General features: G+C 33.6%; 1 protein-coding gene across 1 annotated transcript in view; it reads left to right on the top strand.

Moving 5' to 3' along the window:
* Window positions 1-1,235: 1,235 nt before the first annotated feature.
* The window catches only part of kibra (WW and C2 domain containing protein kibra), a 70,571-nt gene continuing 45,934 nt past the window's right edge, over window positions 1,236-25,872 (top strand). The window contains exons 1-3 of the mRNA XM_013316131.1: window positions 1,236-1,888; window positions 16,209-16,318; window positions 25,268-25,362. Of these exons, the coding sequence (XP_013171585.1) occupies window positions 1,761-1,888; window positions 16,209-16,318; window positions 25,268-25,362 (333 nt within the window). The 5' untranslated portion in view covers window positions 1,236-1,760. The remainder of the gene's footprint in view (window positions 1,889-16,208; window positions 16,319-25,267; window positions 25,363-25,872) is intronic.

Genomic DNA, 25,872 nt, shown 5'->3' with positions numbered 1-25,872 from the left:
AGAGGTGATGGTTTAAATAAATACAGGGGGTTTTTATAAAATATATATACGGAAAACCTCTTAATAATTAACATACTGATAAAATTATTTTTACTAAACAAATATCGGGATTTTAGAAAATTCAATCTGAAGGTGGACTAAGTTGGGGATACCAGCTAGTATGTTCTAAAGTAATCTTAATTCACAGGTAAAAGGTTTAAGTCATTTGAAAATAAAATACGTAGACATGAACAACAAAATGCTTTGAATTTTATAAATTAAATTAAGGTAAGAGCAAACTACATACGTACACTTTATGACTATAAAAACTTTGTTTAAAATTAGGTTAAATAAAAAGAATATTATAAACAAAAAAAATAGGCGTAATTATATTTGACCCTGAACTAGCATTCGCTTTCATCTGCTCATACTAAAAACCTTTATAGGAAATACCATCCGTGTATTTTCCAAGTATAACCGGTCGTTATTTTTTGCGTCGATGTTTTGAATTAATTCAGAAAAGAAATTTAAACAAGGAAAAATAAGAAGTAGCGGTTCATATATTTTGGATAAAAACACTTATTTAGTGACCCTGTGACCTAGTCTACTATTAGGACGAAGAACATCCATTTTAAGGCGTTTATGTCTCTTTTCTTTAAATTTTTTCTTCTGTCAAATCATTCTTTTTTGGAGATTTTAGACTTCCAAGTGTTTAATGATCCATAGCTCGTTATTTCAGTCGTCCTTCTTAATTACATAACCTCTCACGCAATCGATCCATCTTTTCTTAGACCTATCACTACTAATGCTGCCCTCCACATAACATATTACCAGTTCTCTTTCTTATATGCCATTCTTAATTCTTCATAATTTGCGCATACCATGCTAATTACTTGTATGCGCAGAAAAAAAATTCTTATTCCTAACTGAATTCCGTCAGACACCTATGAACTGTGTTTAAGTTTATTATAGAACTAAGTTAGTCTTGTTGAATAAGAATCATAACATAAGTATTGTAATAATATACATCTTACTATGTTGTATAATTATGTACATAAAGACAATTGAAGCAAATTACAATGTGGTCATATATTTTATAAACATTGATTAGTATAAAAATATAGACCATTAAAGAAAACTAATCATATCTGTAGTATGTAGATAGTATAAAGTTAACATAAAGTTGATTCCAGTGAAGCTACACTCACAATGTTATTCAGTACGTTATATGTCTATAATTCGTGTGTTGTCTCATACATACGCGTTGGAATGCGGCCTATACATATCTGTCTGAGTACGTAGGTACATGCGACGGAATCGTAAATAAATTGAATGGATAGGTACTACATTTCGCCTTCACTGTTGCTTGGCTCGGTTTTGTAGTTCGCACTGTGAACTGTAGGCACCCGTCGGCGGTTCGGTGTGTTTGCCAGGCCACGGTATGTAATGTAAACATTGTGGTCAAGAGGAATGCATTTAGACGGTAGGTGCTGGTAGTGAATATTATCATGAGCGGTGATAACGTGGCGATGGGCGCCCGCGGCTCAGTCAGCGACGCGGGCTCGCGTGGTGCGGTCGCGTACTTTGTACGTATCGGCGGGAAAGTGACGTGCGGAACTGTTCGCGCTCGCGTACGCGCCGCATTCCATCGTGGGGGCCCTTCGCCGCCATTGGCCGATCCCGCGTGACGTCACACCTCGTAATGAGGTATTCAACATGGCCGTGTAGCTAGTTCGCGAGTGTGCTTCGTTATTCGTTTGAATGGATTTAATCAGTGAAATATGCCAAGGAGACGAAACGGTGAGATACCCTTGCCCGACGGATGGGATTATGCGAGGGACTTTGATGGAAAGTTATATTTCATCGACCACAACAGTAGAAAAACGACGTGGATCGACCCGCGAGACAGGTAAGTTTTCCGAAGAGAAGTGTTAACCCGTAAGAGCCCCATGTCAAAACTTCACATTCCAATGCGATTTCCTGAGTTTTCTGATTGAATTTATTGCTTGCGATTATTTAGGTTGTGGCTACTAGTGTTATTTTAAGTATTACTTGTGCCGTACGTGATAAGAACTGTTTCCAAATAGAATAAATTGTGAAAAACAAACCGATCGTTCGCCGCGACGCAGCTGCTATCTGTCGGAAAGCACGCGCAACCGTCTCGATTTCACACGACATTCCACAATTGACTAACAACAACTGACCTAAACACAAATTATGGTTATCATTTTTATCCTTCAACGTATTCAACTCTCGTATTAATATGAGACCTCATTCGAATCGTGTTGGAAAGCGTTCGAATGCGGCTCGGAAACTGGTTAATATAAATAGTGTTAGCGATCTAGATGCTAAAATAAATGTACAGTTTGTAGTGATCGGGACATGTTTAGATTTAGATGGTCGGTTTGGTGCGGCGCGTGAAGTGCGATGCGTGGAGAGCGGGTTGGAAGATGGAATGCACTGCATAGGCAAGCTGTTCGAAGTGAATGACAGGCCGTAGAATGCGGCCCGGGCCCGCGGCGATGGTCGCGCCTTTCTAAAGCGGCGCGAACCCCCTCGGCCCCTCCGCACCCCTGCCTCGCCACCACATCGAATTGCAGGTGCTTCGAGCTCGACACATCCCCATTAAATACCGATCATGTATAGCCATATCTATTTGCCATAGTTAAGACGCGGCACCTGCGACATTGTCTTAAAAAGTTGACCTTCAAAGCTGCCCACCTGCAGCTTAAAATGTGCTGTGACCGTTAAAAATGCTAAACAGTATAACTCAGATATAGGAATTAATCAACTCGCTCATATGCAGTCGCCAAAATAACAAAAATATTTCAATGGAAATGTTAGTGAATGTACAATCATATTAAAGCGGAGGTAAAATTAAGTTGCTAAAATTGTAAAGTATCAATATTCAGTGGTAACCTTGCGTGATTGTGCGCGACTGTTTTGGTGATATTTAACGAAAAGAACGTGCTGTATGTTTAAAATTAAATTCCTTATAACATAGTCATTCTTTTAAGCTTTTCTGTGGTATCAAATAGCCAAGAAGGCAGATATCGGTTGTTGGTGTATTGACACAGGAAACATAAAGTTGATATTCTTATTGTAGCTTTTGGCTGAATGTAAAATCGCAACATGGTATGCGATAGCACATATGCATAATGTTTGAGAATATGGATGTGATTGAGAAAATAATCTCGGAATTTATCATCAAACACTAAAAAAGCTTTGGTATGTTGTAAAATAGCTACATCATATGAAATGCTTCGGATTATATAAAGCACCAGATTCTCAAAGCGGTCCTATTACGAATTAAAAGTTGGGGATTAAGCAACAGGGGTCACCAAAACCAGGAACAATTTTAAAGAGACGTACGAGATAAAAGTATTTAAATCTCTGATATAATGCAATATTACTGAGCTATAACAAGGTTTTTGAATCAAAACTGACCTAGAAGTATGTGTCACATGAAATCGTCAGCGCGAAACTAGTACATAATAAAGCGCAACACAAAGCCAATTTATTAACGCTAAAAATAACCCGCCCATGTCTCTGACGCTTACGTTATTAACCTTATACAGAGTCGCTAACTACATTACTTTAAAATGTGATAATAATGACAGTTATTTCACTGGAGATGAATTTTACACATTTATTAGACGCGAGACGTAGAATGTATACGTAGGTGTATGAATGTGGAAGAGGCTGAAGAGTAGTATTTTGGTCTCAGGACACTTAATGAAGAGTATTCTCTTCTTACCCTTCTCATGGACGTGAGTTATGTTTTTCTTGTACCTTTATTTGATGTCCATAAATTTTTAGCCTAAAAAACCAATACCCGAAGATGTTAAGAAAACAAAATTTCTGTTCTTTGTAATATGAATGTTGGTATCTGTTAAAGAGTTAAACTGGAAAAGTTCTGTTAAAATATTGATTATAAACGTATTCCCTTGATATAAAAAGTATATACAGTGTTTGCGCTAGGTTCCTCCGAGAGATTGCATTGAGGACGGTTCGTACAAGGTAATAAATAGCTTCCACGCTTCCAGTAACGAGATATCGCTGGCTAATAGGGATTGCGGTATTCGCGGGTCGCTGAAGCCGGTAGTACATAAAAAGAGTTAAAAGATAAAATGCCACCGGCAAAAACACGAACACAGCGGGCGATTAACGACGTATCGTAAATTGAAGAAGAAGTTATTGGTCTCGTTACTTTGTGAAAGACAATGACGGTTGTGAGATGGAGTTGACGGCATTGGAATGAATAATGTCTTGACGTGACGTATAACGTCAATTGAATACTATCGACGGCATTTTTAAAGTTAAGATTGCTTGTATTGAAGAAAAGTCTAGTTGCGAATATTTTGATTGAAATAACTATTGTTATAGTAGCTAACTTCTTTCTTGAGACGCTGTTACTTTGTATAGAGCAGCTTTACATATCTTGTCAGACGAATAGCAGTGAAAATATTTTAGAAGAAAATATTAAAAATCTGCAATTGGATTATAATTGTACCTTACAACTAAAATTCCCTTTGTAACGGTACATGAAGAGTACAAATTCAATTAATAATGCCGTGGGAAGAACTTCTAAAAGCTGCGAAGTTAACATAACTATCTTACGTAGCTATCAAGGGTATGTTATTACATTTAATTGTAGGTTGTACTGAAAGTAGATAAGACAATGTAAAAAAAAGTTCGTCAGATCTTTCTCTTTTTTAAATCACTCATAATTAACTAAGCAATATTAGTGAAAGACATTGTACGAATTTATAAATAGAAGGGACAACACGACTCGAATTGTAATCCACGACTTGTTGATAATATAATCATCATCAGCTCACTGTATGTTCCCACAGAGGGGATCGGAGCCCAACCTAATTTAGGAGTGACTAGGCCATAATCAACCACGCTGGCCCAGTGCGTGTTAGTTCATGTCTTCGCAAATATGTGCAGATTTCACCACGAAGAGATGTCCCATAAAAATTATCATTTTAGGCCCATTTAATTGGGTTAGAGTTAGGATATATCAGGAGGTCTGGTTCCTGCTTTATTACAATAAAAATGCAATAGAGTCTTCTTCCCAAGATTGTGAAATCCAAGTATGTGTGTAAAGTGCAGTAGATACTTCCCACGCACAATGTTACCCGATGCGTGACGCTAAAGGGCTGCATTTTACAACGTTTCTTGACTCCTAAAGGAATCCATTTGCGTTTGTAATGGGAATTAATTGACACATTCAATAATAAATTTAACTATTTTATTACGCAGTTGTTGCACTCTGAATGTATTCTGACTTTAAATGGTTCGTATTTTCATAGCTCTTTTATGTGCCATCGATGTATTTATACGAATTATTTTACAGAGGATGTGTACGGAATTTGTTGATAAAACTCTGTAAAATGTCAACCTATTTGCTGATACGTGGATGTGACTTAAATACAAGATTTATATAGAGAAGTTATAATAGAAAAAATTACGTATGACTCGCTGTCGATAGATCCGTTTCACAGTTCTGTAGATACTTAGTAACAAATATCCATCTATCCAACCAAATATTCGCATATCATAATATAAGAAAGATTGTGGAATGTACTAGACCATAGTTTATTCCATAATATCCAGCTGAAAGGAAAATGTGCTCATTCTTTTGGATTACTTCGTTTAATTATTTTAATTCACTTTCCAAGCAAGTTTCAATGTGTAAAAATTGTGATATTACTAAGCATGTAAAATAATTCCAAGTAATGAATTTCTGGCACAAAGTTATAAAATACGCAATGACCAAGCTCTGGGCGCGGTTTGAGGCGAAATATCGTCTAACATTGTTTACTGTACGCATTCCTCTCAGATAAAGCTGGCCTTGACGATCGCGCCCAGACGACTTGTGTCCATTTATTTTGATTCCTATGCTAATCAATGTGCCGTATTGTTTGTATTCGATGTATAATCGATTTTAAATTTAACGATCGCTCATTAAGTATTCGGACGATGTACTCACAACACTGATTTATCGATTTTTAAATCTATTTGGAACATGTTCGACGCGGGTGGACATTAAAAAATTTAAATATATACGGATAGTTTTTAAAGATTGCAATTTAATATTTCGTTTAAATATAATTTAGAAAGCTTAGGAAAGGAAAGATTTATAGTCATTATTTTTTAAGATATATAAAAATAAAAAATCTAAATTAATTAATAAAAAAACAGGAAGTCAGTTTGACTGTATTTGGTCCTATGATATAACGGGGAATTATATGAATTGAATCGCCACAGGACAAGACAACAGAGAAACGTCAAATTCCATGGCGGCCATTACTCTTTTTAAAAATATTCAGTTATTTTATGAAAATTGTCGGATAAAGTGAAATTATAATATTTATTAAAGATACCTTATATTTTTATTTGTCTAAATTTTTTTTTACGAGTTTATGTTAATGCAGTTTGTCTATGTTGAAATATATCGCGTTTTATTTGAAATTAAAAACGTAAAATTAGAATATAATAAAGCGTGTAGCGCTACATTATCTATGCGCTGATAAAGCTGGTCTTGTTTTTAATCGAGAGTAACATTCCTTTGTTATCTATGTGCCGTCATATTTATTGTTTACTCATACGTTAATGATTTTTCATTGCCTGAGCTATTTTTGTCGCGTTTCATTTAACAGCTATATCTACGCTTATACGTTTATTGCGATTTGAATTAATTTCTACATTTCTCAAACATTAAGGTTATTTTGCATTTGAGTTTTTGATATCGAAACCTCCGTTTAAACTATTGTTATCTCTGTTTTATCAAAGATAATGACAGGGATAACGATATTTTGTACAGATTTTGGTCTCAGAAACTCACGGTAATATCTATCATATGAAATTAATATCAGTTTAAGAATCAGAAGTGTACCGAATTATTGAAACCAAACAGTATGTATGCGTAGATGTGCCTGTGTAAACTGAAATCAGTGTTTATTATTGAAAAATATTCAGTTTTAACGGAATTTCAACAAATTATAATTAATAATCCCGTTGATAAGGCGTCATTTTACAAAATAGATGTTTAGCACAAAGCTTTAGTATCTTTGATGACAAGATATTAATCTTTTTGTTGTACGTATAATAATTATAATTTTATAATATATGCTGTGTCGACATAGCGGTGTTTGGTATGGCTGGTAGAATTTCTGCGTGATTAGTATTGCCGAATATGGTATGTCGATGAATCGTACGACTATGGCATGCGGCTAGCGACTAGCGGGAGATGGCTGGCACGTAATACAAGTTATGACCGCGATTTTGCTCGCAGTTGCCTTCAAATAACTACCCCCTTAAATGTACATTGGTAACATTTTGGTTCTATAGGAGAAAATCTTACTTCACACTAATATTATAAATGTATTGATGGATGGATGTTTGTTTGAAGGTATCTCCAGAACAGCATCTCGCTGAAATTTTGGGCATTGATGTAGAATGTAGTCTGGAAGAACAAATAGGCTACTTATTGGGTTTTTTGGTATGTGCGCAAGGAGTCACGGGCGATAGCTAGTTTAAAATAATTGCAGTATTGCACAGATTTTTCTAAATATATGTACAGTGCCATCTATTGAACATAATTTTTAATTCCCTTATAATTAACATTTTCTTGTGGAAATCGCAGACTAGTTTTAAATAGTCATAATAATATTTTTAATCACATCACAGTATCGTCTTTTCCTATCAAAAATATCGTAATCTTAACCAATAAAAAGGTATATCCTACGTTCTTTCTGCTATTTAACATAGAATTAAACACAATGTTACATGCAAAAAATATAACCTAAAATATTTATCTACCAGATAAACATATTTAAAATATTATCTGTACATCTTTAGACTACGTGCACATTTAGAACTAAACAGACGTCTTATTAATTTGCATAAGATTGATCGGACGGCGGCCAGACGGCGACGAAGGAATGCTGACTACTTAACATCTTATATTTAAAGGTTTATATAAAAATGTACGAATCAAATCCGCTAGGCGACTGGGACCGTTTTACCGCTACTCGACTTGAAAACGTCTAATAAAAATTAATTTTGTTATTAACAACCTCTTTAGATGGCGATTGAAAGATAAAGTATTCACACCAGTTTTAAGGAGTTATCGGACCTCGTAATTTTTAGTGCGTCATTCCTTCGGTCTTTGCCAATAACGTTCGTTTGTTTGTGTCAAGTAAACTCCATAAGTAATGAATCGATTTGAAATAGTATTACTAGTTTTTGTTCCATTACATACATCTTACCAATATTATAAATGCGAAAGTTTCGACGGATGGATCGGTGGATGTTTGTTAGAAGATATGTCTACAACGGCAGCATGGATCTCGCTGAAATTTGACATAGATGTAGAACATAACCTGGAAGAACACATGGGCTACCAATTTCTTTTAATTCCGCGCTAACGAAGTCTCTGTTGACAGCCACTTTACTAATCTTTCAACAACTCGACAACTTAATCTTAGTTTACATCTTCGGCATTAATTTCATTTCCATGTCTATTCCATCCTGCATCCGTAATAGTAATTAAATATCCTTTATGATAGATACTGATAAGGTTTAATATTGCATAATTAACCCCAATACTCTAAAAATAAGAGTTAATTATATTTCAATCGGGAACTCGTTTCTCTTTACGAATTTAGCTCCTTATAATTTTAGCAAAACCGTTATCATTGGCTACTGGCTGTCGATATTAAGAAGGGTTTTCCGTTTTAAATTTCGAATTTAATTTATTAGAAACACGTCTATTAAGGAAATATAAACTTATTGTTCCTTTTTTGTTTTCCAAGCATTAGTCAGTGTAAATTGTTTTTAGTACTTGAACTGTTTCTAAGTCCCTGTATTCTGTCTTCCCTGTCATTATATGAAATTACTTATATTCTATTTGGAGCATTTATCGATTACAACTCTCAAATGTAACATACTGTATATGTAGAAATAAATTGTAGCGTTTTTATACTCGTTATTCGCAAATAAATCAAGGATCAAGACCGTTTTTAAACCACGCCATATTTTGGTGTTTGATTTATAAATCATTCGGTCACGTCTAGTATCAAAAAGGCTTAGGTCCGCAAATCCTTGATAATGTAACGACAGGCGCAGCCGGCGTGGGCGAACCATGCGTCCATTACAACACAAATCTAAACTAAAATGTACCTTATTCTTTAGGTAATAGAATACGAAATACAAACGCAGTAAAATCTCTAGAACGTAAGCGTTGCGGAATGCAAACCAACCACCTGTAGTACTGATCATTCGATAGACATTGGCCAAGTTAAATTCTATTTTATAATATATTTACGTATCAAGCTTGTAGACAGACATACAAATAAAATCCTTATACTAAAAATAGTGTTGTACATAGGTACATTATTTACGATAATATTTCATTGAGCATTCTTCGCAACTACATCTCGGTAACACTTCCCGCGCATTCTCTTTACTTTACATTTTTTTTATGACAAAAAAGGCAAAGGTTCTGACCATTATGCCACGTCTTTATCAGAATGTTAATTTTGCACTTAACATAGTGTAAATTATAACGAAAACTAGTATATTTAAAGATTTAGAAAAACTGTACTTGATCTCTACGCGAAAGACTTTGTAATTTAAAAACCAAATAAGATATGACCTAAAGGTCTATGTTACCAGGTCATAAAATAAAAAAAAGTAATTTAAAACTTTTGATATCATTTGTTTTACTAACCATTATAATTTGAACCATGTATATATATATATACATGGTTCAACAACGAAATACAGTAATGAAGATTGTTCTAGATTAGTTCAACTTATAAAATAATTTTGTATTACAATTATAAAGGTATTCCTGCGTCTAGTTTTTCTGATTACGCTAGTAGGCTTTCAAATCAACTGTCAAACAGAACAGAAGGTATTTTAGACTTATTACAGCAATGAAAATCTACTTTTATTAAATTACAACGACATTAACACATCTTTGAATTGACAATCGTCGTTAATATCCAGACAGAGTTCTGTTTGTTATTCGAAGTCGCCTTTAGACCGGAAAGTGAGGTTAAAACACGGTCCCCATACATGACAATATCAATGCTATCCAATGGAGACCGAATGAATGGGACGCGACTGACTTCTGCGAAACATTGTTGACCACCAAATACCACGGCCATTGTTTCGTGAATGGATTCAATGAGTCGACTGAGAATTTTTTTTTCCTGTATGTACCCGTCTTACGAGCCAATCAAATGAATCGTTAAATCGATTCGAATTTTTAATCGATAAATTAAATAGGATTAAAAAATTGGAATTTAAACACTATTAGTAGTAGTAGGCCATATAATTTTATAAGTTCCTAACCTTTTTTTTTACTTTTCACTTTTATTCATTGATTTTTAGGGTTCCGTATTTATCTGGAATGTTTATCGTGGGCTTTCAGTTCCAAGACATTTGAATTATAAAAACTTTTTTCTTATTAATCTCTAATTCTCTAATACAAATCTCATGATAGTATAAAACATTCTTATGTCTTGTGTTTTAATATAGTACTTACTGTCACCAGAGACTCCGACCGCGTTGAATACCAAAACTTAGTAGCCTATCATTTCAGATTATGTTCTATATTTGTGCCAAATTTCAGCGACATCTATGCAGCCGTTCTTGAGATACCTTCTAACAAACATCCATCCATCTATACATTAATCCAAACATTCGCATTTATATTAATAGTAATAGTAAGATTTCTTATTAGTAAAATGTTAATAATTATTGTGGTATATTAAGATATGTTTTTTAATCTTCGCATATATATATATATATATGCGAATTGTATGCAAGTACCAGTTGTTAGACAATGGATTAATCAAACAACCGTTCAGTCATTTATCAAACTCAACATAAAGTGTTTTATAAAGTCTTTGTTAATTTTGTTATCGTTACCGCAACATGTGTTTTGAAATATTAAATACAATTCATATTAATCTATTGCAGTTATGTACTTTGTCTTAACGCTGTTAGTTTGTTGGTACTACACGGGCGGAGTCACGGGCGACAGCTAGTATTATAAATGCAAATATTTAGATGGATGGATAGATGTTTGTTAGAAGGTATCTCCAGAACTCCTTAAAATATCTCGATAAAATAGATGCAGAACATAGTCTGGAAGCATAGGCTACTTATTCAATTTTCTTTTAATTCCGCGTGGATGGAGTCGCGGTCAAAAGCTAGTACTAGAATGTAGTTTTATACTTAATCTATACTGAGGAACGCTCTTACAATAATTTCACTGTGAGTGTTAATGTTTATAACCTATTTTTTATTGCTTGCTTAATATAATAGTGTATTGAGTTGACCATAACTTTGTATTGAGTTGTTACTTGTCATATGACAAAGGAGCTCGGTATGCAGTGAATCACACGGAATCCTGATTATACGATGTACGTATGTCTATAATTTTGTTATATTTTTAATGCTGTTGATTTTTGTTTTCATAATTTGGATATGGTAATATTTTTCATGGGTTAGTAAACCCCGGAATATTTTATCACTCGTTTATACTTGGTTAGTTCTAAAATATTCCGGTAATACACATTTTTATAACATAACCTCTAAGTAACCATTGTTTATTGCATTTAGGCGATTTTCTTGTGACCTAATCCTAAACGATTTAGATGGTTTCTGAAATCAAAATCTCTGTATAAAACATATTATAATATTTATTTTATTGTTTTACTTAAATTTAAATATGTGTTTAAGAATTAATTCATTGATTGTAACCGTGTATTGATTTCAAACTCTTTATATGTATGTAAGTTCAATATTATTTATAGTTTTTTTTTCTCTAGTACTTTCTTTATTTACACGAATGTTGTGTTTGCCTGTAATTGAAATATGTTTTAGCTTACTCTTTATCATGTAACCTATGTACTAAGTAAAGTATGTAACATATTTTTTTGGCATTCCTAAATAAATAAATATTATATTTGACAAAAAATATACAATAATGTTTTAAACCGGGAGTACGGTCTCAGAAATCTACTATTAAAGTGTGACTGTGTAGACAGTTTTATTTAATTTGATTATTTATGTGAATGTTTCGGTAATAAGCATATTGATTTACATGTTTCGTCGCATATATCGCGAGACCTTGATAAACTAGTGACGCGCCTCAGCCGCATTCTGTCGGCACTCGACTCCGGAATGTCGTTTGTCAATGATCGAATAACGTGACGTCGGTGTCACATCACTTGTACACGGCGAATTGTTAAGGCCAGATATTAAAAACAAAACTAGTCAGACTGTCCATCTTTAGATGAATTTTTATTAGTGTTTTTTCGTATAAAAATATCGTGTATACGTCGAGTAGGATTCTATGTTATTACAGGGCAGCTGTCGCAACTCCGTAATTAGCTTATGCTCTTCCAAACTACCTCTTTGCTAAATTTCATCGAGATCTATGAATCCGTTTTCGAGATCATCAAACAAACATCCATCTAAACATTCGCATTTATAATATTAGTATAATAAGATTATTTGGAAAGAAATGCATCATTATTTTGTCTGCACAATGACCTGTATTTTCCGAACGTTCCTAAGAATGTTCCGTTCTTAATTAAATGATAAAACTTAAGCATAAACTCTGTAAATGCTGTATCGAATATAATTTGTGTTTTTAAAAGCATATATTATCTGGTAGTTAATTTATGCGAATTCCGATTTACCATTTTCCTTAAAAAAAGTGTTATTTGTTTTCCGTGAAACTTGCGCACGCATATTAAGTTAATGTTTATGAGATGTGTGTTTAAATCTATTTATAATCTATATATTTTTATAAATTCTTCGAAGTGTTATTTGGCGCGATCGTTTCGTGTAAGCGATTTGGAATGCGAGAGGAAACTGCGTTGACCCCTAACGTTGCGTTTCCTTTTTCGGCCATCCAATCCGAAGCGGGCCGTACTCTTTGTTTCAAACTAGAACGGAATACTCGCGTATTTAATGAGCTTGATATGACATCATTTCAATACAAGGTGTAATTTCTTTTTATTAGAAATGTTAGCAGATTTTTTGTAAATTTACTAATATTTCTTTTACCATTCCAACTAAGCTCTATGCTTGTGCTAGGATATGGTTTACGACAATAGACGAATGGCGGGATTTGAACACCCGACCTCGTGATCGGAAATCCGTATCCTTAACCATTAGGCTATTGAATATATAGAAAGAATGGATGAATATCTTCACAAGATAGAAATGTTATTAAATTTGTTAATTCACAAGTTTATTTGTCGCCCCCGCCCATTTCGGCGCAGTATTGGAAAAAACTTAATAAGTAGCTTATGTGTTCTTCCAGACTATGCTTAACATCTATGCCAATTTCAGCGAGATCCATACAGTGGTTGTGGAGACACCTTCAAACAAACATCCATCTAAACATTCGCATTTATTAATATTAGTATTACTAGGATTAGTAAGACTACTTTGGTTCTGATGTTTAACATGACCCGAAATGATTTTCTTTATCTTGCTTTCCTTACTTACTATTTGCTAGATTCTTTTAAAGTTTCTATTGTTTTAAGATAAAACTTATACGATAGACATATTCGTATTTGACTATTACGTAGCCGTTCGAATCAAATGTCAGATTTTATTATGACATTTTTTTCAAATACGTTTCATACTGCAAGAGAGCTTAGAATCCCGAGGGAATGCATCAAACGGGTTGCCGGGTTTAAAATATTTGCCCGGTATGATATTTTTAGAACGTCGGTGTTGCGTTGAGACTGCGTGGCACCAAACACATTGTAACCCGGGATTTGGCAATCGGAGTTTTGAAACAGTAACACCTTCTCGATACCTATGTATTTGCGTAATTTATTATTTATCTATATAGTTTTTAAGCAATCTAGCGATATGTTAAGTAATATAAGATATAATTACACTGTTTTAATGAAAAAATTATACGATTAATTAAAATTATTCATACTGATTTTAATTATTATAAGAGTTTTGTTCGACTTTGATTTGATATTTTTAAATTTAAATGTACCAATAGTTTCTGACCAATATCTGTATAAAACTAGAAACTACTAGTGTAGCTTTTGGACTCGGAAATCCACAGTTAGTGATCTATTTAAACTTTATATCAACTTAAAAACATTTACGAATTATGTCGATATCTTTGTTCGAAAAGAAAAAGAAAGGTGACATTTTTGTCATGTGTTATGTCAGTGGAAATGGACTTTATATACATATAATTTCAATGTTATTATGCTTATATAATTAAGCAATACCTTGAACGTCATATATGCAAGAAATAATATAAGACGGGTAGCAACTCCACGTCTATTTGTGGCTACTGATCACAGTGCGTTGCCCGCCCCGTGCTATTTTACAATTCTGCAATACTGCAAGACATACTTTTGATATTTTAATGTATTAAGGGGTAATTCCGACTAAGTATTTGACACAAATAAAGCCGTGAATATGTCATAGGTACTAGAACTGTTTTTATTAATGCATACTAATTTAAACGTATATTTCTCGTTAGTATTAGAATTGGCTTTAATCTTCAATTGACCTTCAATTATATTTGAAACCTAATATATATTTGTACTATGTATTGGAATAGAAGTAGAGTCTTTTTCCACAATAAGGCAAAGAACAGATTATCTTTATACTATAAGTAAAATTCTTTAAAATTTCAGTTATACAGTATTTTAATATTAGTTGTCGCCCGCGATTGCGTCCGCGCGGTATTAAAAACAAACTTAATTAGTAGTCTATGAGTTCTTTCTCATTATGTTCTACATATATGTCAAATTTTAGCGAGATCCATACAGTCGTTCTCGAGATACATTAAAACAAACATCCATCCAAACATTCGCATTTATAATATTAGTAAGATGATTCGATACTATGTTTCAAGCTGTTGTAATTTTATAAAATAATGATTGCAATATAAAAACATTGTCACTAGTACACTTACGATTTATTAGTGTGCGTCTGATGTGTATGTGTGCGTGACTAGGGATTCCGTGACACGGGTCACCGTTTCCGAGAACTCGACTCCTCTTGACGTCCCGCTGACAGGACTGGTTTTGCCGTTCAGTTGCCGCGGTAACATTGTAACATGCGACCGTCTCGTTCGCACTTGGAGCTTGTTTCGCCCCGTCTCGCTCTCCCGGTATGCTTTGGATGCGCACACGCACGCGTCCTCTATGCTTAGGGTTGCCATCTTTATATTAGTTTTTTTTTACGAATATGAAATAATTATCAAGAATTATATAAAATCTTTGGTTTGTCGATGAAATGGCTTCCAATGTTCCTAGTATTATTTATTTATTGTGTTTAGAAATTTACTGGGATTTCGTTCTGAAATTTCGCACATTATGCAGTAAATGTGTTAGCATGTGTGTTTAATATATAATTAAAATAAAACAAGACGTTTAGGTTAGCCATAAAACTGTAATAGGTACATAAAGGAATTACGCAATATAAGATGTCATCATCATCAACTCGCCGCTCCCTATAGAGGGTCGGCATGGTAGTAGCAGTTACTATTCTATACACCTCTATCAGAAGTAATTTCTGAATTCACTCCCTTACACATATAATTTTCATTCATACTCTCTTCAGTGTTCCTCTATCATTGTAACCATTCAATCTAACTTGGTTTCTGAGACCAAAATCCCCGTTTAAAACATATTATTTTTATCTCTGTTTTGTTAAAGATAATTACAGGGTTGACAATATATTTTATACATAGATTTTAATGTCAGAAACCCAAGGTCAGATACGTTTAATGTGTAATACATTTTCATTCGAATATTTTACTATATCACGGTTGACAACCCTAACTATCCCCTCACCTCGATCGTGCCCTGAAATGGACGCCGCGCTTTCGGTAGTTACAATTTCCATTGAAGATCAATATTGGATATCGCCATGTGTATCCCTTCCAGAGAATTTTTGAAATCTTTTTCTTCATTCCTTATAGTTGTACTAGCTGTCGCCGGTGACTCCGTCCGCGCGGAATTAAAATAAAATAAGTAGCCTATGTGTTCTTCCAGACTATATTCTAAATCTATGCCAAATTTCATGAAAATCCGTTCACGCGTCCCGGAGATACATTCATCCATCCATCCATCCATCTAAACTTACATTTATAATATTAGTAATATATGTTTACATAGTAATAAAATATATTATGCTTGTTTCAGATATACAAAGCCACAATCGTTCGCGGATTGTATCGGCAATGAATTGCCTCTCGGCTGGGAGGAGGCATACGACCCTCAGATTGGGCCGTACTACATCAACCATCTCAATCGTAAGCCAATTTATATTTTTACTATTGTAAAATAAAACACAATCACACTGCAAATCGTCATTTGTTTTTGAATGGCATAAGAATACATAGGATGTTGTCAATATGTGTACAAAAAGATATGTTTTTGTACAGTTTGGTAGGGGAAAACAGTAGCAACTGAAAGACACGAAAGCTAGAAACTAGGCTGAACGCAGAACTCAATTTTAAGCTGAGTAAATAAATCTTACTAAATAGATCATTGATATTTCTTATCATGTATATATTTAATTAAAATTGGAGTGATTGTATGTAAAAAAAAAATCATATTGTATCATGATGTACTTGCGAAAGTGTTAACGAAAAACCAATTAAAAAAAAATATGTCTGTCTGTATGTCTATCTGCAACGCTGCGTTTGTTTCGTCTAATCTATATATGTCTATAAGACGTAAGTAACGTAAGACTTTAGGCACGCAATCTAATTGAATCTTCACCACAATTGCTTTGTGTTGACATTCCTTTCTAATAATAACTTTCACTGATTAGTTTCAATTGCAAGCTATAAATAGTCCAAAAGACAAGCGTATCCTGAGCATTGTCAATGAAAGAGCAACGCACAATGATTTGCGAACGATGTATCGTCATCCCTTTCATATTCTTAGAAATAAAAAGGATAAAAGAAATCCATGGTACTGTCCTAATAGTTAAAAACTTAGTAGATAAATAATGCCTTTATTTTTACAACATAAACGAGGTTTAGGCTAAGTACCATCTGCGCTCGGCTATTTCAAGTCCGGTGAAGCTGTAAATGCCTCAAGGCAGTAACTACTCGTCACACAATTTTTTTTTAAAAACTTTCAATTGCTTTTTAAGCCTATAATATGAACATATATTTTTGTTAAAAGATTTAAAGGTAGAAAAGTAAGAACTTTTTATGTATAATTTCATCATCAGCTCACTATTCGTCCCCACCGAGGGGCTTCGGAGCCTACCCTAAGTTAAGGGTAATTAGTTGACTATGGCAGTCAACCACGCTGGCCAAGTGCGGGTTGGTTGACTTCACACATATCTTTGAATTTCATATCAAATATGTGCAGGTTGCATCATGATGTTTTCCTTCACCGTAAGAACGACGGATAAATGTACATATGTAAATCGGAAATCGAAAAACACATTGGTATATGGCTGGATTCGAACCCAGGACCTGCAGATTGCAAGTCAAGTGCTTGAACTGAGCCAGCGACGCATTGTTTTGTAGACGCATTGAATTTTATTTATGCTAGATAGATTCAACATGGCGGGTGTAAAATGCACCTCGCGGGGGGCGTATGAAGGATTTCAATGCTTTAGTTATAAGTCCTATGAATTATTTAATAGCTTGATTCATGTCTACCTGGTAGAATGCCTAGGTATACTACGGTTCTGTATTTTGTAATCCAGATGCGATCAAGATAGATGCTGCAAGTGTCGATTGTCGGACTATAGATGGCGCTACTTGTACCATTTTGAATACAGATTTGTCGTTGCTATGTACGTGAATAGAACGTCTAATGATCGGATCGTAGAATGTTTTTTTTATTTGAAATATTGCTTTATTTCATATTAAAAGAGACGTTTATTATGTTACAAGAATGCTAAAGATGGACGTATTAATAGATGTCAAAGTATTAGTAGAAATTCGGGTTATTAAACTGTGGGTTTCTGAGACCAAATTCCCCGTTTAAAACATACTGTTATCTCTTTTGTCAAAGATAATAACAGGTATGACGATATGTTTTATACAAAGTTTTTGGTCTCAGAAACCAACGGTAATTATCAGAAATCTTATCTTACTAATATTATAAGCGCGAATGTTTGGATGGATGGATGTTTGTCTCCAGAACGGCTGTATGGATCTCGCTGAAAATTGACATAGATGTAGAATATAGTCTGGAAGAACACATAGGCTACTAATTAAATATTTTTTTATTACGCGTCTCGCGGGCGTCAGGTAGTCAGTTTATAATTTGCCTAGTATGATTATTTAAATTTTGTTAATAATTTATCGTTAACATAAAATGCCGCCAAAGACGCCTTTTCAAATATATTCAGGTTCAGAAAAAGTTAATCAATGTTTAATTTTATGACCTTTTCAAATTCAATACTGAGATTTGAATTCGGACTTTTTTCGAATCGTTAATGCGATTTAAATATAACTTTAACGATCAATTTATTTAAGTACTCGAAAAAATTTAAAGCATTTAAGATAAGATAAGATATGTGAAAAGTTTTATCTATTATATATATATACTAATAAAGTTGGAGTGTCTGTTTGTAATATTGCAATTACCGTTGTTTACTACATATATATGAATATATATACGGTACGTACACCAAAACAACATTTTTTACAATTTTTGTCTGTCTGTTTCGGTTAATCTTCGAATTGGTTGGAGTGATTTTGATGGAACTTTTATTTATAGGTAGTTGATGTAATAAGGAGTAATGTGTACATTTATTTCAGAAAAATTCTTTTTTTTTTTAAATAAAGTAATATTGCAATGTCCAAGTACTGTCCAGTACCGCGAGAAGCTCAAAGACACGCGGCTCAGATTTCATGCGGACGAAGTCGCGGCCACAGCTAGTATGAATACATGAGCACAATGTCATATTACTCGATCATTAAGTGCTTTGATAAGATTGGAACCTCGTATTTGCTTCAGCTTTGGCTTTGTTTTCAGGTTTCCTATGCCTTTGATTTATGACTACTCTTAGAAATTATTATTTCTGCTCGGTTCTTATGAGTCGTTACGTAATGCTTAATAGCTTTTAATTTGAAGATCTGGAGTTAAATTTTAAAAAAAATCCTTAATCATTTGTTTTTATGAGATTGAATTTGAATGGATACAAAGGTAAAGGAAGATTAAAGAAAGTATGGATGGATTGTGTGAAAGAAGACATGCGTAGGAAGGGGTTGAATTCGGATATGACGGCTGATAGAGATGTATGGAGGAGTAGTACATAATGTACCGACCCTCCATAGGGATAAACTTAAGTTGGTGATAATTTATTTTCATGACATGAAACTTCAACACAAAAATACATGTATCGACTATTAGTTGATACAAAGAGCAATGGAATTTGTATACGATATCTTATCATGTTTTTCATTATCTTATTTCTTCGATTTTTTTTGTTATTATTTGAGGTCAATGGCATTTTTTTCTTACATTAAAAAACTACTTTAATAAGTGACTAGTCTGTATTTATTCGGTCTTTACATCGTCTTATAACTAAATTGTTTAAATCCATATTCCATTCCAATCGAGTCTCGTATACGATGTACGCTTGTGGGTTATCAATATTGATTGGTTGAAGGAAAAAGTATCTCAAATCCAGTCTTCGATGTAGACGTCAAAAAGGAGTTGACTTCATGTGAATGTTAATATATTTTTTTAACTTTAGAAGCTTTCTACTGTACACATTGTGTGATCGTACATCCGAATTATTTTATTTATACCTTCCCTTCCCACCCTTTTTCTTATAAGGAAACGATGGGTAGTGGAACTGGACTTTCCGGATGAGAGGATGCATGGAAAGGGAAAACATTTTCTTTCTCTGCATCCGTCGATTAAAGGTAGGCAACGCATACGCAATTGCGTATGTCTATGGGTAACGGTCACTTCGCTATTTCAGCGATTTCAGGTGGCCGCTCGCTCGTTTGCCACCTTATTATATTAAAAAAAATATCCTTGTATTTGTATTAAATTGATTTTAAGTGCAATTCCATAGCAATGTTCCACGTGCGAATAACGGTGCCTGTGGGTTCACGCGCGTTTCGCACGACACTCGCATTCCGATGCATTATTTATACGCAACGCTTTTCTGTTTTTTTTTTTTACTTTTTTTTTTTTAAAGGATGGTGATACTGGCTTAAAAGATTTTTTTTATTTTATAATTATTAAACTTTTTTTAATCAGGAATTGAGAAATTTCTTTCCAGATTCAAATTTGTTTGTTTTTTTTGAACACTTTTTATCTTTTTTTGTATTTTATAGCAAACTATTATTTAGTATTTTACTGGCTTTTTGTACTTAAGTGTTGCATTATTTATGTTGCGTACTCTTGAGGCATGTTTTTAAATGTGATTCGTAACAGCGGGTGTCCAATGCTTGTTAGTCCTCTTGAATTGGCGATATCGTCTTGTCAATTATCGGCGCTTATCATTTTGATTTTGTTCTACAATCTACTTCATCTACAATTATACCATAGTTAGAGTTTTTCCTTCTTCCCTTTTATGGTTTACTTGGGGAATTAAAAATGTTAGTAGCATATGTGTTGTTCAAGGCTTTGTTCTACATCTATGACAAAATTCATCGAGATGTGTTAAGCCGTTTTGGAGATATTAAAACTCTCATGACGAGAATAATGAGAGTCGATAAAACTTTGAAAGCTAGAAATAATACTAAAGTTTTTTTTAGAAAACAAGTAATTTTAGTACATATTCAATTACCATTTTCCTAATGAAAATCTATGAATAAAATGTAAACTCGTTAAGGTGTGCTTGTTCAATTCGTTTGCATTATAAATTCGGTCCGGCGAGCCGCGGACTTGCTTATATAAATTGTTCCATTACATTTAACTGATTACGCTTAAGATATTTTAATTTAAAAGCGAACACGACTTAAGTAAATTGTCTCCTTACTCTGTTCTAACTAAATTCATAAGTTACCTGTGCTATTTTAATAATTTTACTAATATTATAAATGCGAATGTTTGGATGGATGTTTGTTAGAAGGTAGCTACAGAACGTCTGCGTATATCTCGCTGAAGTTTGGCATAGATGTAAAACATAAGCTGAGAACACATAAGCTAAAAATGAGGTTTTTTCATATCGCGCCGACAGAGTCGCGCGTACAAGCTATGTATTGAAAAGTAGACCAAAAATAGCTAATTAAATTGTCATGCCCTTTAAACATGTCGAGTGTTACCTCTATACATGTTTCGTCAGTGGAAAACCTTGGTTTACGATACATGTTTTATCCTAGTCAATTACAATGAATCAAGGATATTTAATGATCTTAGCCTTAGGCGTTTCTTAGTGTCTAATAAATTAACCTGCCTAGCCTAACTAATTAGGAATCAACGCAGGTACTAACGAGTGTAGAATGTAATATAAATCTAATTTATGCCTATGCCTAAACATATTTATTTTTTACTATTTTATTAGAATATAATGACGATTTTTTTATCTATATAACAATTTATTATCTATATTTATTACTAAAAAAAATTAAGCCTTTGCCAGTTAAAAATACAAAAATTAAAAAAAAAATTGGGGTTCGCATTGTATTTATAGTCCTGACCAGAATTTTATTATATTTTTATTCCATTTTATTGTTTTACTTTCAGATAGCGTTTCTTTATAGTTATCTTAACATACACATCTAGTAGAAATCTCATAATTAAACGCTAAAGGACCATTAAATGTTTATGAGTGCGACGGTTGGTCTAGTTAGAGATATTTTAAATAGCAACCTTTCACAGTTTCATAGAACCTATGAGTTATTATAGTTTAATAGAATTATTTGACAAAAATACTTTAAGATAAGATTTATGATCGCACATAAAAATAAAAGCCCGCCATTTTCGTAATGGCGTCCGTAATTCTCGCGTAAAACCTAGTGATGGATGCGTCGCGCGGCCATGTTTTAAAAAGCCATTTACGATGATCAACCATGGATAAGTAATTATTAATCACTAATGCAAAGAGTCGTTACTGGAATAATCATATTATTTAGACGATTTTGTAGCTTATCCGTTACTTAGGAATTAACTAAGCTAGCACGTATCCTCATTCGCATAACTTAACATCAAGTGGGATTGTGGTCAAGTGCTGACTTATTCAAATTAAAAAAAAAAAAAAACTTAGTTCGTATCTTAGTTGTCATTACGACATTTATTATTTATTATTTTTGATCCTTATATGTTATGGTGAAAGAAATATATCGTATATATTATATAAAAGATTCGTGTCATAATATATGGTCGCGGTAAACTTAGAAACTACTGAACCGATTTCTATCAAAATTTGTGAGCATCTGTATTTTGGTACTACTTGGGAGATAGGGTAGTTTTTATCACAAATATTGGTCTTTTTTTAATTACGCGAGTCGGGGGCAGCTAATATTTTATAAGCTTTTGAGATGCCTTCTCCATTTGTTCATCTTGTTTATAACATCCACGTGCACTATCGTGGTATGCGATCTCCCCTATACCTATTTTCTGCATACGGCCGCAATATTTATAAGCTTTAACCCTGGCTAGCTTTTATTTTAGGGCTCTTTGCGTTGGGAATATTTCTAAAGAATTTCGTTTTAAACACAACTTGGATATAAGGAAATTTACCTACAATTCATTAACTATGATAAATATAATACTAGCTGTCGCCCACGACTCCGTCGTCGAATAGCAAGGCAAAAAAGAACAAAGTCTAATTTTATTTATTTCTCAATCTTAAAAATAAGCAGCTGTTGCTCGTATTCGGTCCGCGCGGTGTTATAAAAAAAATATGCCTATGTATTCGTCTAGACTATGTTCTACATCTATGCAAGATCAATGCAGCCGTTCTGGATATACCTAAAAACAAACATCCATCAATCCAAAACATGGTCTGATGCTTTAATGCACTTCAAATTGTTATTCTAATATTGTTTAGTATTGTTTTTGATTTGTTCCGTTTCCTGTTGGAATTGTTAAGGCAGACACGTTGTTACGTCCTGGTTGTGTCACTTCCTTGATTATATTTTTTCCATTATAATCAAGTTATTTTTAGTAAATTCATATTAAAAAAATAACCTAAGATTTTTAGTAAGTGACTACTATATTAAATATTATAAATGCGAATGTTTGGATGGATGGATGTTTATTTGTTAGAAGGTATCTTCGGCTGAATGGATCTCGCTGAAATTTGGCATAGATGTTGAACATAGGCTGGAAGTACACATACGATAGTAAAATTTAGAGTGGGCGATAGCTAATATTCGATGTAGCTTAGCCATAATGATTCTAAGTATTTACGAAAAAAATTAAGATACACAAACAAAAATATTGATGTCACCATAAAACTGCCGTGACGTTTGTGTTAATATTTTTAGGCTATATTTTGTCTAAGATTAATTAAGGGATGGCAATATGTAACAATATAGTTTGGATAGTGTCATGTAACCAAGTGATGAGTGGCGTTCCGACCTTCACCCTTGTAACGTGTCTAAATCAATTGCGGTATTGTCTAATCGAGTGGCCAGTGTGATCGGGACGCTGGCCTTGCTACATAGGAATTGGAACGAACGATAATTGAAAGATCGTCGTACTTTGGATATCACGCGGCTCTCGAATGCTGGTTGATGTGCAGCTGTGCTCGGGAACCCCTTTGATTGGACACTAGTTCGACTTACTCATTGCTAGATTATGCAGCATTTTAATGCACCCTTGATTATACAATCTGGAGCGAAAAATGTGAGACGTTTTAGTTGTTATTTCAGGAATGCAACATTTTAGAGCTCGTCTATTTTATTAAAAAATAATTTCTAACACCCTAGTATTAGTGGAACTAAATAATAAAATAATTGGTAAAACTTATTTATAATTCATCGTACATACCATTTTGTAACATCCTGTAGGTCTAACACAAAAATTTGTGACCATAGTATCGTCAGCGACAAAATTTGTATTTAAATTTGAGTACACTATCAAGCGATATACACCAAAAATGACACTAATTTTGACATATTTGTCGATGACGATACGAAAGCGATTGACACAAATATTCGTGCTAACCCCAATATATATGTAGAAATAAATTGCGAAACTAAAAAGCAATACGTCAGATAGCCTTATCACGAATCACCTGATCGAGTAAACATACGTACAATTGTAGAAACATTATACGTACACATTGATAGAAACATGTTTCTCATACGTCATCGATAAGGCTTTATTGATTGACGAATCACCGGTAGCAAATATATGCAATGATAACATGGGATTTTTTTTTGATAACGTCTGTTTATTTTAGACGCAATATACGAAGAAATGTACAAGGAAAATAATTGTTTAATTATGAAAGAAATTGTTGAACGAAATGGTTTTTTTTGGAATACTGACACAGAATTTTTAATTCATATTAAGATTATTCTTATATCTATATATTAGTTATATCTTTACTAGCTTTCGCTCTCGACAGCGTCTGCGCGGATTTCGAAAAAATCTTAATTAGTAGCCAACGTGTTTCTCTACATCTATGTCAAATTTCCGCGACATCCTTACAGCCGTTCTAAAGATACGTTCTAACAAACATGCATTCAAACATTCGCATTTATATTATCAGTTAAATAAGATATATTTATATTTGTTTATTGTGTATTTTAGTGAAGTATCGTACGAGTGCGAGCGATTAACTTTCAAACGAAGCCATTCAAGGCTCACCTGTCTGTAGTTATGTAATGTTTATGTATTAAACTTATTTCCACTAGCGATATATAGTTGAGCATATAATCAAAAATATTTAGTGGAATAACCTTTTTCCGGTAATCGTTATATTTCACCTAATCTGCAATTTAGTTCTTATAAATTTGAACAGATTTTTTGTTATAAATAAATTTGAGTCTTATACGATTGAGTCAAGGTTCAATTTTACTTTGCATGTTATTTCTTATTAACAGCCAGCGTAAAAAAGACGTGGAAAATAAAATGAAATGTGGTTTTACTCTTCTAAAGCATATTTTTTGAGCTAAAAACTCTACTCTGGTCTGAACGGAATCTTAGTAATTCCAAAGAGAGTTAGAAAAATGACAAAATATATTTGTAGAGCTTTTCGGCTACGAGGTTGTAGAATTTACTTATGTATTAATATTTAAAATTAGAAGAACGATATTTTAGTACTATATAATAATATTATAATTTTCTGATCATAGAATGTGTTTTGTTAACAGAGGTGACGCAGATAGAAGACCCGAGGTTAGAATGGCTGAGCATCCAGGAGGCTATGCTGAGGGAGTACCTCCATACCGCACAGGAGGCTCTCGAGGTAAGCACAACTCATACTATATCATGATATTGTGGTTTAATTAGTTTTACTTGTTTACGTGTTACTTTCAGGATTTAAATTACCGTGATATGATTCTTATGTCTTCATATATTTTGAGCTATACTTCTTCATATTTCGAATAGTTAATATTAATGTTATACGGTTGCGTCGCCAGAATCGTTTTACACGCCGTTTTGTACCAACAACATTGAATAGTCGACGTGAATCGTCTATTCGGTCAGTAGAGAAATTGCCACTACAGGTCAACTGATTCAATCCTCCTTCTTGAAAATTGCAGCGACTTCTCACGACGATCTTGACAAATAGGGTGAAAGCGATTGTTTTTGGCCATGAGACATAAAAATGTCGATATGTGCGCTTTTAATCTCTATGATTAGATTCGACGAATTACATTGCTTTATATATGAAGGGCCTTAGTGCGATGTGAATTTCCGAATAGTAATTAAAATTCATAAGATAACATATCGTTAGGCTATCTGCAATGTAGGC

This window comes from Papilio xuthus, unplaced genomic scaffold (genome assembly GCF_000836235.2).
Source record: "Papilio xuthus unplaced genomic scaffold, Pxut_1.1 DF826949.1, whole genome shotgun sequence".
Classification (NCBI taxonomy): domain Eukaryota; kingdom Metazoa; phylum Arthropoda; class Insecta; order Lepidoptera; family Papilionidae; genus Papilio; species Papilio xuthus.
Note: the sequence above shows the minus strand (reverse complement) of the source record. Positions and strands in the feature narration are given on the sequence as shown.